This window comes from Mycetomoellerius zeteki, unplaced genomic scaffold, assembly GCF_001594055.1.
Source record: "Mycetomoellerius zeteki isolate Tzet28-1 unplaced genomic scaffold, Tzet1.0 scaffold219, whole genome shotgun sequence".
NCBI lineage: Eukaryota > Metazoa > Arthropoda > Insecta > Hymenoptera > Formicidae > Mycetomoellerius > Mycetomoellerius zeteki.
This window is the reverse complement of record NW_017257161.1, coordinates 227368-243789: the sequence shown is the minus strand read 5'-3', so window position 1 is coordinate 243789 and position 16422 is coordinate 227368. Positions and strand designations below refer to the sequence as shown.

The window sequence follows — 16422 nt, the reverse complement described above, 5'->3', positions numbered from 1 at the left end:
ATTCTTCTAGATCTAAAAGTATGATCCAATTAGCGCGAAGGAAACTTCCAACAGTTGCAAAACAACCGTTCTGCTGAACGCAGCCAATGGCTCCGTTTAGTAGAGAAAACTCTAATTGATTAGCGCTTAGTGAATCTTTAAAATGATTGGTTCTTCGCTGAATCTAAATGTAGGAACCAATGGCTGCATTCAGCGGACTCAACAGTTGAGTGAGCGTTCGCTGCTATTGACGTATTCTTCTAGATCTAAAATTATGATTGGATGATCTAAAAGAATACACCAATAACAGCGAGCGCTCACTCAACTGTTGAGTCCGCTGAATGCACCCAATTATATTAAAACTAAGCGCTAACTGATTAGTTTTCTCTGCTGAATGCAGCCATTGGCTAATTAGAAATATGTATGCGCAATAGCACTTTTCGGAGTCGATTGTGGGTGCGTTCCGATATTCACTGCCAGTGCTGAAAATTTATAGCGTACGTGACGTATACTGTATAGTTTCAGCACTGGCAGTAAATATCGAAACGCACCCTGTGTATCTTGAGATGAGGTGAAAATTTCAAAAGTGAGCAAATTCATTAGTTATTGGCCAATTAAATTATGAATATTCTAGTGAATTTGCTCACTTTTATAATTTTTACCTCATTTCGAAATACACAATCGACTCCTTGAGTTTCTTCCGTCGGAGAAGCCAGAAAGAAAAAATGAAACGGAACAGTAATAATAGGTCTGTTCTTTTTAGCTAAAGTTCTTTCACGGTTCATCTTTCTTCTTTTTCTCTCCCACATTGAATACGATATCGCGTAATCTTTCATTAAAAATATCTAAAGAAAAAATTCATGTTTAGTTATTTCATTATGGATTACCTTATTGTATCTTAACTAAAGTTGAATTTTCAAGATTGTTAATTTTAACTTAACTTAGTTAATAAAAAAAGTTAACTTATTCAATCTTGCAAATTAACAAACTAAAAATATATTTTTCAATTGCAAATAATTACATTGGAGACCCCTGGTGGAAAAATTTCACTGAAATTATTTCACGTTTTGGAACACTTTAACAAAATTTCAGCATTTTAGAAAAATTTCAATTTAATTTCAGTGATTTTTAGCTGAAAAATTCATTTTCAGAGAAATTTCAGTAAAGATTTCAGAGAAATTTCAGTTCAATTTTAGAGAAGTTTCAGCGATTTTTCAATATGTTAGCTGAAAAATTCACTTTTAGTGAAATTTCAACAAATTTCAGCAATTTCGCTGAAATGTTCCAAAACGTAGAATATTTTCAGCGAAATTTTTTTACCAGGGATCTGTTGAGATTTAAAACATCATTTCATGTATACCTATACAATTGTAATAGGAAAGATACCGGGCACGGTATTATGTCTACGTCACTGATATCAACTAGTATCCAAGCATTCCGGGTTTGTAGGAAGGAGGAACATTTTCATCGGTTTTATTCTGCCCGATTCTGCCTTGAAGATGATAAAGAGGGTCGTGGCTCGATTACATTGCTCGGTTCTATTAATGCGCATGGAGGTGTTCCGAAATTAAATGAGGAACAATAATATAATTCTTCGCGAACCGTGTCGCCGACTAATAGATAACCTCTTCAACGTCGTAAATAATTCCGCATGTTATTACGTCTGCGAAAGCTATTCTTACGATAAATTCACGAATTTTTTCTTTAGATCCACAAACAAATAGCTCGCAATATTTTCATTATATTTTAGTCGATTATATAGATAATGTACATCCAATAGCGTGTAACAATGCATGTAATGGCTCCGCATAATAGTTATTAAATAAATAATCAACTTCCATTTACAAAAAGGCATTTCCTTATTCGATCGGCACCATTTTAATTCCTTCTATACATATATTATTACAGGAAGTAGTCCTGTGCAACACACAAATTAATTCTTTTTTACGTTTGTTTATCGCTTTCAGATACTTGCGCAAATAAGCTTTTGAGCACAATGAGACGATAGAGGTACAGCAATAGACGATTGCATAGAAAAGTTACCAAAGTCGGCGCTTATGCTTCCGATTATTTATAATTAGACATGTTTTTATAGGATTCGTTTACACTGATCAATACTATGCTCTTTTGATTTCTCTGTCTGCAAGATTTGAACAATCAGATATAAGAAACATAAAAATCTATATATTAAAACAATTATTCTCTTTATATTTTAATTATGGCTACCAGTAATTAATAGGGTGCATTTGCAGCAAGTTTTTCTTACGATTTTTCACGTTTTATGCATCTCGTTTTTAAGAATATCATTTTTATTGTTTCGTTCGATAAGATTGATCAGTTAACTTGAATTATTTGATAACAACGTTTGTACGATTATAATATAGTTGCCACAAATGGATTTATGCTATGATGCCTTACTTAAAGTTGAAGAGTTAATTTGATTTCTTTTATGTTCTTTTCATTACTTCATTGACGGTTTTTGTAGAGTCTGAAAATTTAGCTTTCACGCATGCTTTTTTAGGTAAGATTATCAATGATAACTACCTTAAATGCATTTTATATTTGCAAATAATTTCTGTGAGATGTTGATATGAAGAATATAATGTATCTCTCTTTTAGGTACGTTTCAAAATAATTAAAAAATGAGTGTAAATATCAATCTACAGCCAAGGAAAAAAACTAATCTTTTGTATCGATATGGATATGTTCTATTAATGCTCATATGCATGATACTTGCAACTATTCAACCGCATATTGGCGCAACGAATGGTGAACAGTTTTCAATAAATGCTTCAGTAAAGAAAAAAGAAATATATATACACAAAAAGAAATCTTGCACTATCTTTATCCTCAATTGGGATAATAATGCATTGAGATGTTATAACATTGTTTTTCGTTGCAGGTATAATCAACGGTAACTTTATCATTCGCTATTTCGCTGTGCCTTTGATGTACTTAGAAGCTGGATTATTATGCGATCCTAAGTCTCTTTACTCGACATTGAAGGACGGCTATCTTCTGACATTTGTGATGGTTTTCGTGTATATTTTGATGCCCTTTCTAGCACGGATCGGCACGTACCTATTAATGACCTACGCGAAAGTTAATATATGGTTACTCAAAGGAATGGAGGTGATTAAAAGTATTTGTAATTAATTAATCCTCGTTGACACACAATAGATTAAATATATATCTATGCAAAAAATAGTATATATATTATTATTTATAGGTAGAAATTAAAACAATTATTAATGTATCTTTTATTTTATTAACACTTATATCTTTTAGGTCCTTTACTGTATGCCACCGCCATTCAGTACAGGACTTGCTTTGTGTCGTTTGGCACAAGCTGATTTGCCTACGAGCGTAATTACCACGTTGGTGTCGCATTTTGGAGGATTATTCTTATCTCCTATTTTACTGTATCTAATGGTAAAGTTTTTATCAACAAGAAATATATTTTCTTACTAGAACGTATTACATATTTAATAGATTACTTAGCTTTACAATTTATATTATTCAATGTATGAATATATATATATACAGTGTTGCACTTATTTAAAAATTATCTAGATATAGATAAGATAAATCACACAAAAATGTATCTTAGATAAGATGAAGATGATTAACTTTATATTAATCTAGATAAAAGATGAAATTAAAAAAAATTTTATCTAGATAATTTTTAAGATAATTTCGTTTTTAACTATTAGGCAGTAAAACGATTTGTGCCCAATTTCTTCACCTCTAGATAATTATCCCAGAATACAATGGAGATATCTCCTGGATAAGGGTATCTGCAACTTATCTGGAAGTGAAGAAATTGGGCATTAAATGGAATACAAAAAATGTATTTATATTTTCATTAATCTTTATTTTTTACGAATAGAAGTTTTTTGTACATTTCGTCTAACAAACGGTTTCTACGTGGAATTAATATTTGTTGTCCACAAATAAAAAGGCGCTCTACTGACGCTGACAATGGCAATGTGTCATATTTAAAAAAAATTTATTTGACGTATGGATACAAATTAAGAATATCTAATTTCTTAGATTTATCTTCTAAATATGAAAGTACTTCAATGTCGCTTTGAATTATGACTGTAGATGTCATACTAATTCCAGTTTTATCTATTATACCATAAAATATTTTCATCATTACTATTATTAGAAGTTATATAGAAATTTTTTTACAATACTCTTCTATAATCTTAGTTAATTTGAAAAAAATTTTATCTAAGATAAGATAAAGCCATTTCTTCATCTAGATAATTTTATCTAGATAATGGAAAACACTATATATATATATATTTATAAATGGAGTTTAATTTTTTAAATAGCTATTTTAAAATAAATTATAAGATGTCAAGAATAATTTTTTTAACAGTTAGGAACATCTACTCCACCGTTAGTTGGGATTAACATCAGAGAAATTGTATACAGCACACTTCTTCCCTTGGGGATGGGTATCATTTTACGGATGTTCATACTGAAAAATAGATGTTTCAATGTTAATACAAGTTGGTTTTCTCAAATTTTATTGCTGACAATAGCATATCACTGGTTTTGCGATGCTGTTCTGGCAGATGCTTCATCATTGGAAGCGGTGGATATACTATTCTGTGTACTTATTGGTAAGTTATTGAAGTATTTAATTTCTTAATTACTTCTCGTCTTGGATTCAACACTATATATATTTTTTCAAGCGTGCCTGGCTCAGATCCTTCTTAGCAGTTTATGCTGGATCTTGTGTTCCCAGTGGTTACCACGAAATGTTCTGTTGGCTGCGTTATTTACCAGCACTCATAAATCCGTTAGTCTCGGCGGTTGGATCTTACGTGGGGCGTACCACGGCTCAGCTCACGGGCCAGCAGTGAATTTACCATTAAGGATATTACCTGTTGCACAATTGTTGTTAGGTAGTTTGTTAGCCAGCTGGCTGGCTCCATAAAAAGAATTGAATTAGTAGAATTACAGATAAACTTTAAAAGGAATTTAATGAGATTGAATTATTAAAAGTTTACTATAAATAAAACATAGAATATTGAAAAATAGAAAAACTTAATAAATATAGCAACATCGTCAACATTTTCATATTTCATTATTCTAAATTTCTTAAGGACTTTAATTAGGTAAACTTGACGCAGAGAATCATTTTTACGTGTAATCAAATAGTTTTATTAATCCGTTAATTAAATTATCTAGAATGATTACGTTTTAAAATAAGCAATTTTGCATATAATATTTATATGTTATTTATGATCGTTACATATTGTATAATTCGATACTTACCTTGAAACTGGATGGAATGGTTTGTAAGAATCATATATTACTGTTTTAATCTGGATTGAAAGAATTTATGTAAATAATGCGCGAAATATTTCATATATATATATGTATAGATATATATCTCATTGCATTTTTTCAGTAATCTAATCCACTGACATCTTTTAAAAAGAAACAATAAAGATGATACATTGTACTGCTCATTATTACAAGAATCGTTTTAAATAGGTATAATAGATAAAAGTCAACAGCCAATCGAGTGAGATGTTATGACTTATGATTGAATCTCATACAATATAGATAGCTATTTGTATTGTATAAATTACAAATATAGTTTCCTCATCCTCGAATGAAAAAGTTCTTAATATCCTCGAAATTACAAGCTCCTACTTATCCTAAATCCGTCTACCATGTACGAGCCTTTAAAACAACAAGAGCTAGGAAATCGATTCGAGTTCTACGTACAAAAGAAGAGGACTTGTGTGTGAAACTCAGAATGACAGATGTTCCTTTTTTTCTTCCCATACAAAACATAGCGATTTTATTCTACAAATAAATTTTGGTTATTCCTGTTCGAAAATTTGCATGTTGATTCTCTTTTTCTTTCTTTTTCCTTTCTCTATTTGTGATACGCCACTTAATATGGTACACCGTACCGTCATTGGTGCGCATGTGTATTGTATATTCAATAATATTAACAAATAGTGTAACACTCATGATAACGCTGATGAGCATGATGTAATTCGATTTCTTCGTGAAAATGGCAATGGATGCATCAAATGGCGGTGCAGTAATGTAGGCGTAAGTACCAGGTCGCGTACGATAATCGGCCCGGATGATCACGCAGTCGTTACATTTGACACCAAGCTCCTGTCACAAACGGCGCTGACGCTGATGCCGATGCTGCTATCGCCGCCAGCTACGTGACTCGCCATCCTCGTCTTCCTCTTCCTCGTTCTCTTCTAAGAGTAATGCTTCCGTGCCCTAAAAAAATTATTAAAGCTTTTAAAAAACTAATAGAAAATGTAGAGATGTTCCGATGACAGAACATCTACATTAATAAAATATTTATTACCGAAGAGTTTCGTTAATCTATATCCCCGATTGCACTCTCATCGGCTGGTGCTTAGTAATTTTTCCCTTTGTTTTACCAATGAGAATGTTTTATATTAAATTGGCCAATTAACGATGTGCGCGAGATATGCGCAATCGGAACCCTCCCATTTATTACATAAAGGACACAGCATGTCGTATCATGGCTGCGTTTATAATTTCAGATAAATAAAACAAAAATTTTCCTTGTTAAATATTTTCTTGCCTATTTTCGAAATCTAAACAAAAGCCATAGAAACCATCTTTATCAATAAAAAATTTATAAACTTAAAACAATTTTAAATATCCAATATACTAGCAAAGAATTGTTTTAATTTGTTTTATAACTGTATATTCTATTATTATTCTGATTAAAATTGAAATTTTATATGTATATACTATAAAATTTTATATGTATATACTATAAAATTTTATATGTATATACTATAAAATTTTATTTTTATTATGTGAGTCTTATGCTAAAACTTACTTCTAAGTCAATATCTTCATCTGCGGTAGGTGCAGTTTGTTCGGAACGCGATGAGAGCTGTATAGATGCACTTGAGTTAGTACCAGTTCCTCCACGATGTAAATGATGGCCGGATACCCAAGTTATCGATAACAGTCTGTCTTGAAATGTACGTCCTTTCACAAGAGCCACTTCAGCCTCCTTTCTCGATTTGAAATTAATCACAATCGAGGGAGTCGCATCATCAACTATTTGATTCACTATTTCACCAAATTGCTGAAGCACAAAAAAATTGGCAATATTAATTGCACATTATACGTTTATTAAAACATAATGAAAGGAATACATAAAGCTTTATACATAATTATAACAACAAAAATATCAGTTATTAGAAAAAAAGATTGATTTATGTTTTTATTGATGAAGAAGAAACTTATGAAAAATAATTAAAATTACTTCAGGAATTGTGGAAAATATAGCATACATATAACAACTTTTTGTGCATTTTTCAGTTTTAAGCGATAAAAAAATAATTGTGGATCCGTCTCATTTCATGCATGCGCACATGATACATCATTTTATGCTCATTTTTTATCGAATTAAATCAGAATAAAACAATATATTATCGTAAAACGGAACGTACCTTATATAAAAATATTACAAATATCTCATAAATGCATAAATCTTACTTGAAAATGCGCTAGGACCTCCGCCTTCTCTTCAGTTTCATAACCAGAGACTAGAAGACTTGTTGGCCGGTGATCCACTGAGACATGGGCAAAACTTCCTCTGCCGCGACCCCTGAAGGATATCGTATGCGTACCGCGTGCTACTCGACTAACTTTTGCACCTCTACCCACACCAGGATTCGTGTTCAAACCCAACGCGGCTGCTTGGGCTCGAAGTTCGTTCAATCTTTTCTGCAACTCACCAGCGTCTTGACCCTCTTGTTGTGCAGTCATTAAATCTAACTCAGCGTCCAGTATCTCCTTCTGCGCTTGCTCCCTAGACTTAACCTGCGATTTGTTACCGCCAATCTGGCCATTTGCGGCTAAATCCTTGCGCAAATTGTCGACCGACTGCTGCATAGTTTTTATCGTCGGCATGATCGATTCCTTTTGCTCCGGATTCTTTTCGGCCTTGTCAATCAAGGCACGCAATTCAATCAGATGCTTATCTAGTAGCTCTTGTTTCCTTTTGCGCAGATCAGCGGTCAGCTTTATCGCCTCCTTACGTTTCTCCTCCTGCTTCTTCTTTAGTGTTTCCTTCGCCGCTAATATCTCCTGTGTTTTCTTTATCGCGAGAACCTTGTCTTCTCGAGTAGGAACAACAGCAGCTTTAGGTGAAGTTGGAACTAAGGCTTGCGTGACTTGTTCCTCGGTCGAACGACGTGTGGGAACATATTCGTTATCATCAGTTTTTGTCGGTAACGTTACCGCAGCGCCTAGCCTTTCTTTAACAGAGGGACGGCATCCTGGATACAATAAAATCTCTCATTACTAAGTCGTTTAACAATTTAACGTCTACAATATTTATTGTGAATAATAAAAGGTGTGTTATCTTACCCGGTGGCACATTTTCGATAGCTCCACCAGCCGCATTATTATTGATATTATTATGCCAAAATACTTTAATAAATCTATTATTTAACACAGCCTCTGCGCTTCTGTAAGCAGACTTTGCTTCGGCTGGCAACTGGAAAGTAACTAAGGCTGCTTCAGGATCACCGCCAAAATTAACTTGGATATTTACAATTTTACCAAATTTGGAAAAATGATTATTCAATTGAGTTATATTGTTTAAGCTTCGTGGAACCTTCTTTAGTTCGAGAGAGCAATTGGCCGGGTTATGCACCACTCTCTGTTTCGGTCCTAGACGATTAAAGTCAAACGTTTGTTTGCGTTTTAATGGATTGCTTTGGGTATGGGTTATTTCTGTTGAGTTTGTGTGGGGAATAACTGGCACACTGATCAGTTCTCTTTGTCCTCTGCCATAAATCCCAGGTGCAGATTGCGGATGTCTACCCCATGGCATTCGTGGCTCCATGCTAGGTGCGTCCGGATTATATTCTGCAAAAACATCTACCATATTTAATTCATTACATTTTAGAATATATGAAATACCGCGCTTAAACTGTATAATAATACAATATACAATTATAATACAATTTTAGAATTAGCCTTTTTTTAACAATCTGTCAATTTTAGTTTAAGCCGGAGTGACAATTTTATATGTATTAACACTTTGCGGTTTGTGTATTTATTACACTGTTGAAATGTCCGAATAAAACAAATTAATAGGAACGGAGCTGCATATCTTTTTTTTTACAATATATATGTGCCATGTTGAGATACACATTGACAGTACTAAAAATTTTTAGCTCACATTACATATACTATGAATTTTCAGTATTGGCAACATCTAAACGCGATCATAATAGCACCTATTAAAATTAAAATACTTTGTTTTATTTTTAGTTTTTATCTATAACAATTGTATGTAATAATAGTTCTGCATATTTATCGATCAGACTTATGTTTTTAAGCGACGTCGCTATGCCGTCGGTGAATCGCAAAGAGTTAATAATTTACATACAAATAAAATACCTATGTGAGCCTTCGTGGTTACGCGGAGGCGTGTTTTACTTGTATTAGAATTATTTTTGCCATTAATATTACTATATTTTATTTTAATTTAACAGTTTATAATTTGACTAATATTTTAAATTGTTAATTTTATAATTTTCACTAAGCCTCTTTTAATTTAATGTATTTGCGGTCAAAGATATAGTTTTCTTCTAAAAAAAATTGCTTTCTTAAGGCATTATATCAAATCACATAAGACGATCATAAGATTTACAACATGTAAAAATATATACCCATATTAGAATGGTGATTTCTTAAGTGAGATGGTGGTAAACTGGCAAGAGGAAGATGTGGCGGTGGTGGGTTACCATTAGGACCCTGCGGTGGTTCTGGTACCGTAGTTACTGGAACTGTTCCTGGAGCTTGAGCACTATGCGGCCCAAAACTCAAAACACGACTAAGCGCCACATCTTCTAACACAACTGGGTCTGTTCCGTGATCATAGGGACAGAGATCTCCCCTCATACAATATCCTTTTTCTATAAACATAAAGATAAACAAATAATATTTAAATATGTCATTTAACCTTCAACTATATGAATGGGTCATTTGGACCCGGATGAAAATTTTAGTTGGTCACAATTTTTATACAGTTAATATTGCAGAGTTAAAATGAGGGGGTAAAAAACTTGGAATCTTTCTCTGTCGATCGCTGCGTTGCAATTGTTTCGTTGTTGTCTTGATACTAATTGTGATACAATAAAAGTTTGGCTTGAGTGACTTGGACCCGTCAAATGTAAATTCGAGAGATTTTTGCCGAAAGTAAAAATTCGTTTTTAATAAGTGCCTGCTTATTAATGTTGTATTCAAATATATGTGTTGTCTTCTTATAATTAAAACATATTCATTGTCAAAAAAAGCATTTTTGTGAGACAGACGACTTGGCGAAACAATCGCTCTATTTCCTCGGAGTTATAAAAGGAGTGAGTAAATGTCAAAATCATTATATATTTAACATAAAATATTTTTATTGTATTAAAGAAGAAAATATCCGACATACCTCCGATATCATTATTAGGAACATGTATAAAAATGCCCCCATTTCACTCGTGCAAATAATTATACTTTTTAGAATGAATCGATATAATGTATTATTTTTTCTTAAAGTTCAAATTTTCCTTTTTTCAAAATACTACTTATTTTAATTTAATTATCTTTTTTTATTATAAAGATATAATTTAAAAAAAAAAGATGATTATTGCATTCTTTTTACAAATTGTTCTTTACTATTATTTGGCATAACTTTTTCAATTATTATCAAAACCTTTTTACGTTTTGATATTTCGATTCTATACATTGTAGCATTTCGTTAGAAAACAAAATATATTTTCCATTGAGATTTGTGATAATTACAGAGCCAGTCAAACCCACAGTAGGTGACTCGGACCCAGACATGTATTGTAAATTAATACTCTAAAACGAGATATGCAGTTGAGGGTTAACAAAAAAAAATCCCTTATAATTTTGAGTCATTCTATTTTTACGATCAGCCTAAATCTTTAAAGAAATGGCGATTTTTTCACAATAGTCTCCTAAATTGTCAAGATACATACCGTCAAAATCTCTGCAACGTCTCTTTGCTTGTTGTTGAAAAGAACCCGTCTGATTATTTGGAATACCACCCGCAACAGCGACAACACTTTGTATCGATTGACTAGTTGTAGACAGCCTCATGTCTACATCACCATGATTACTATCTTGGGTCGGTGTACCGCCACCAGGGCTTCCCTCAATTCGTTCTGTTCTATCTACCTCTATCCTTTCAAAGCGATCGATCTTCTTTCGCTCTATTGATCTTGAACGCGATCGGGATCGAAGCGGTGTCGGAGATCTGTTCCTGAACCTTGCTCGATGATCGCGATTATCTGGACCGTCGCGTATTCTAGGTCGTATCGGTGATGTACTGCGACTCCTAGTACGTCTAAAAAATAAAATACTATATAATAAAATATTCAAAAATTGTTTAAAAGCTCTAGAAAAATGAAGATTCAATAATTAATTTAAAAAAAGCCTTTTGTAATATATATAAAAATTGTAATAAAAAAAGATTTTTATTAAATTCTGTTAAGACATTTCAAATACAAATACGTGATCGTACCGGCGATCATGTCGTCTGGTACTGATCGGTGGAGATTCGTTTCGCCATGGGCGACTTCTATCTCTTTCTCTATCACGTCGAATGTGTTCTCTACTTCTAGATCTACGTCTGTCCCTTTCCCACGATCGTGATCGTGATCGTGTTCTCGATCTCATTCTCCCACTCCTATATTTTACATAGTATAATATTATAATTGAAATTCCAATATTATTAAGTACTAAATATACTAGTAAATGTATTTAGTAATTAATGTACTGAAATTCTTGTATTTTTAAGCTCTCCTGTTTCATATGAGCTATAAGCATTGATGAGCATTGACTTTATAAGTATTGACTGTAAACATCGAATCATATAGACAATTTTTTATCTCAAAAGAAAGAAAGGAAAGATTACCTGCTTCGAGATCGTTTTTCCTTTTCTTTATCCTTATCTGAATCAGATTTTCTAGTCTCGCGTTTGCTAATTACAGCAGGAGCCGATCCATTAATTTGAAGTGGGACAGGGGGATTTGTAATAATAGGTACTAATGGAATTGGTGCATCTATTATTTTCTCCGTTGATGATGATACAACTGGAGCTGATGGATTTACGCCGGGTGGTGTCCCACCACCATCTGGATCGTTCTTAGGCGGTGGAAACACATAATCCTGAGTTTCCAACGTCTTGAAGAGCAATTCCACGAAGTTTTTGGTTTCTAAAAACAATCATTGCAATATGTTTTTCACATCAGAAGGACGACAGATAAACAGATTTCCAATTTCTTTAAAATACTTTGTATAAATGTACCTTTTTGCAGAAATACATCCAACTGCTCAACCATGTCACCGCGGAGTTCCTCCAAAGTTTTGTCTTTCTTGACCAATGCGTAGACATATTTGGCTAAAGCAGCAGGGTCTGCATCGCATCTATCAAAAGAAAATAAATTATTTAATCATAGACATTTACTTGATAGACACAAAGTAAAAAAAATACATAAATAAAACACAAATACAAAAATGTTTGAATTTAAGTAAAATTATCACATATTATTTAGTTTATACATAGAACAAGCCAAGAGAAAATGTATATTAAATATAATTTATATCTAGTTTTAACTTAAGAATTTTGTATACTCTGAATCAGATTTTACTGAGCATGACAATAAATTGCTTTACATTAATAGCAATTAATCACTTGCTTTTTTTTTTAATAACTTTACATTTTGCTTTTACTTCTTTACTTTTTTAATTCCATAAATCATAATCCTATAATTTACAATTTGTAATAAAAATGATAAATAGTACAAAGCTTTTTTTTCTGCTAAAAATTTATTCTAAATAAGATGTTAGAAATCTCTAAATTATAAGATGAGTAAGAAACATTTTATGTCATATATCAATTATATTGGGTGGTTGCATATGAAACCACCTATTGGCAATAAATAGCGATAAGTACACTATTTCTTTGAATTGAAAGCTGGCAATACACATGATGAGAGGTCTATAGAGTCCCACCAAAATGCCATAGGTGACATTTGTGCAACGCATTAACGTCATCTATTTTGATTGTGTTTACAATGACAAATTTTGGTCCAAATAAATCACATTTGTGGAAAGTTATGCTCCATTATTTCCTGACAAAGAAATCGCCCACGGAAACGCATCGTTTGCTAGAGGAAGTGTATGCCGAACATGTTCCATCAAGTACAACGTACAAAGAGTAGTTTGGCTTCCAAAGTTGTGATTTCTCTATGGACAACAAGGACTGCGAAAAACCACCTAAAAAATTTAAGGACACGGAATTGGACGAAGACTCGAGTCAAATGCTGGTGGAGTTGGTTGAAGTCTTAAATGTAGACAAATCACCACTGTATTTTCTTTTGCTCAAAAATGGACGATTTCATATGCAACCACCTAATAGTATTTCAACACAAACAGGTTGTTCAACATATGTACTTTATAAGACTTAATAAAAGCAAAGCTTATGTTTAATTAATTTTTTCTCTTTTTATAGAGATAAAAATAAACTTCTTTAAATAGTTATGTGATAAAAGTTATATAAATAAAATAAATCAATATGATCAAATAGAAAATTATGACATAACGTTTATTATGACATGATGTTTATATATTCATAAAGTCTGTTTAGTGAGAATAAAAATTGTATACTAAAATACTCAAAGCATGCAGTATCTATTGGCATTCAATGAAATAATTTCCTAATCATCCTAATCATTGCAGAACATGACGAACTATAATAATAAGCAAAAATACTAAAATTTTTATCTTGATCAACACAAATGTATAATGTTGCTGTGTACTATTTGCAACATATTAAATAAGGGACCAACAAATAATAGCATAATACGGTCCCAGAACTTAATATTCGCATTTAATTGACAAATCAGTTAAGAAGAGAAATGGTTAAGTATTGGCTACATTTGGTAGAACAAAGCTGAGCAATGCTGGTGTAGACGAAGACAGGTGTAAGGGTGTTTGGGGGATGGAGAGGAAGACACAGAAGTGGGGATTGTCAATGCATCTCTCCCGTGTAAATATGTACGGTGCCACACGGGGTGTGTAGCACAGCGTAACGACACCACATGTACGGCCATTTACGAACACCGAGCGCATACACACACGCACGGAGTGGTGCACTCTCTTCAGGGGGGTACAGACTGGCCTACTTACAACGGCTCCAGCACGGCGGTAAGCCAAGCCTTGAACACGTCCGGATTGTCGATTATCATTCTCGGTGAGTTCCGTGTCACGGTTTGGCATAGAAGGCCTCGCGGAGGTCACACGGGGTATCACAAAAGAGCGTGAAACCAATACCCTCCTAAATGAAGACAGTCGCCATTCTGAAATCGGTCGCTATTGCATTGGCAAGGAGCAATTGCGCGTATCTAGACGGCGCGCCAGTCTGAGAAAGTGTCACGGGAACAGCTGCTGCCGCGTTTAAATTTTTAAAGCCTTGTATCCAATAATCCAAGGTGCGAGAACTCGACCCGAGTCACCGTTTCTAATAGGTTAAAATCTATTATTCCTATACCTGGAAACACACTTTCCAAGAAGAGACACAGAGTGACACGGTGTGACACGGTGAATCGTTGCACATTGTTGTTCACCAATATTAAACAAAGATGAGGTGATCGCTGTGTCGCACAGTGTCGCTTGTTGGAAAGCTCCCACAATAGACACAGGCAACAGGGAATAACGAGCCGTCCAATCAGAGCTCTGGGATATAAGTTCGATATTATATCCCAGAGCTCTGATTGGACGGCTCGTTATTCTCTGTTTCCTGTGCCTATTGCCTATGCCCATTGGTCAGGCTCAACTGTTGAGCTCTCGCTGCTATTGGATGATCTAAAAGAATACACCAATAGCAGCGAACGCTCACGGATCCTCTTTGCAACAGTTAAGTCTGCTGAACGCGACTATTGTGTTTCCAGCTTTAGCCTTAAGTTGTAAGAAATTGACTAATCACACAGTCGAATGTGAGGAGAACAATTTACTATGATTGATCAATTTCTTTAAGTTTTATGCTTTAAAATCTCAGAGTGCACTCATAGTGCGGTCCCATGGTGCGGAATTGGCGCAATGCAGAGTTGTCGGAACGCTCGTGATTGGTTTAGAAAAGACATCGGCGGAGCGTAATTGACGGAATGCTTGCAATTGGACGGACATCGTTCCGCCAATTCCGCATTGCGCATACGTTCCGCACCATGGGACCACGCCATAAAGCTCTATACATGAATCAAAATGGCGCATAGAAGTAGCGCATAGGTCTTCCATATTGGATCTACTAACCATACTCTATACCAATAATACTAAGCGCTTATTGGACATATATGATATATGTAATACTACTATGGCTGCATTCCGTAACTCACTGCCAGTATTGGCAGCATTGTAAAGTTTGTTCCAAAATTTTTGTACGTGTGATGGCCTTAAGCTACGATAGCACTGCGATGGAATAATGACGTCATAGATTTTATCGTCACTTTCTACTGTGACTACTGCGGCTGGAAAGATGCAACAGTCACAGTAAAAATAGTGAAAGACAAGGTTACCTGTTAGACGGTTAAAATAATAAGCAATTTGAATTGATATTAAGCCAAGAAGATGCTCAGGAAGCAAAACCATCATTATAATCTAATATAAAATAATTTAACATACATGTAATTACAATACTTACAAATGACATTTTCCACCTTTTCAATGCTCCTTTTAGTTGAATTTTTTCAATATTATTTTTAATCGCTAGTGATCATTGGTGACTGACAGTACGAAAAATTTCCGTTTCCGAAAAATATGTCTCATGGGAACCCGGGCTACTTAAAATTGGAACGGAACGATGCTGATTGGTTGCCCCGAGAGGGTTGCTTTTGCCTACAAATCGATTGCCTACAGCACCTTTTGCCTACATCCCATTTGCCTACAAATCGATTGCCTACATGTTCTATTGCCTACAGATCGATTGCCTACATGTATTATTGCTTACAGTTCGATTGCCTACATGTACTATTGCCTACATGTACTTTTGCCTACATGCATTATTGCCTACAGCTCGATTGCCTACAAGCACTTTTGCGCACAAATAAAAATTTTAGAAACAGAATTACTTTTGCCTACATGCATTATTGCCTACAGCTCGATTGCCTACATGTACTATTGCCTACAGCTCGATTGCCTACATGTACTATTGCCTACATGCATTATTGCCTACAGCTCGATTGCCTACATGTACTATTGCCTACAGCTCGATTGCCTACAGCTCGATTGCCTACAAGCACTTTTGCGCACAAATAAAAATTTAGGTAAAGGTATAGAATACCCGTCTCACCTCCGATTTTGATGAAATTAGGCTTATTC

General features: G+C 34.0%; 2 protein-coding genes across 6 annotated transcripts; one reads left to right on the top strand and one right to left on the bottom strand.

Moving 5' to 3' along the window:
• The first annotated feature begins 1414 nt into the window (after positions 1-1414).
• On the top strand, positions 1415-5028 carry LOC108722779 (sodium/bile acid cotransporter 7). 4 transcript variants are annotated; one of them, XM_018448070.1, is made up of 6 exons: positions 1415-1616; positions 2599-2748; positions 2882-3111; positions 3268-3411; positions 4367-4613; positions 4686-4930. In XM_018448070.1, the coding sequence occupies exons 2-6, from the start codon at positions 2622-2624 to the stop codon at positions 4928-4930; spliced, it is 993 nt and encodes a 330-aa protein (XP_018303572.1). In that variant the 5' UTR covers positions 1415-1616; positions 2599-2621. The 4 variants fall into 4 exon arrangements, with proteins under 4 accessions (XP_018303572.1, XP_018303570.1, XP_018303574.1 ...); XM_018448068.1 differs by lacking the exon at positions 1415-1616 and adding an exon at positions 2443-2500; XM_018448072.1 differs by lacking the exon at positions 1415-1616 and adding an exon at positions 2443-2500 and having other exon boundaries at positions 4739-4863.
• Positions 5029-5887: 859 nt separating this feature from the next.
• On the bottom strand, positions 5888-14432 carry swm (Zinc finger protein swm). Of its 2 annotated transcripts, none has more exons than XM_018448099.1 (10): positions 14239-14432; positions 12356-12474; positions 11963-12263; positions 11570-11734; positions 11025-11392; positions 9705-9950; positions 8392-8907; positions 7516-8300; positions 6848-7102; positions 5888-6249 (listed from the first exon to the last, which is right to left on the bottom strand). In XM_018448099.1, exons 1-10 carry the CDS (start codon positions 14295-14297, stop codon positions 6172-6174), a joined length of 2892 nt encoding a protein of 963 aa, XP_018303601.1. In that variant the 5' UTR covers positions 14298-14432; the 3' UTR covers positions 5888-6171. The 2 variants fall into 2 exon arrangements, with proteins under 2 accessions (XP_018303601.1, XP_018303602.1); XM_018448100.1 differs by having other exon boundaries at positions 8392-8895.
• Between the last annotated feature and the right edge of the window lie 1990 nt (positions 14433-16422).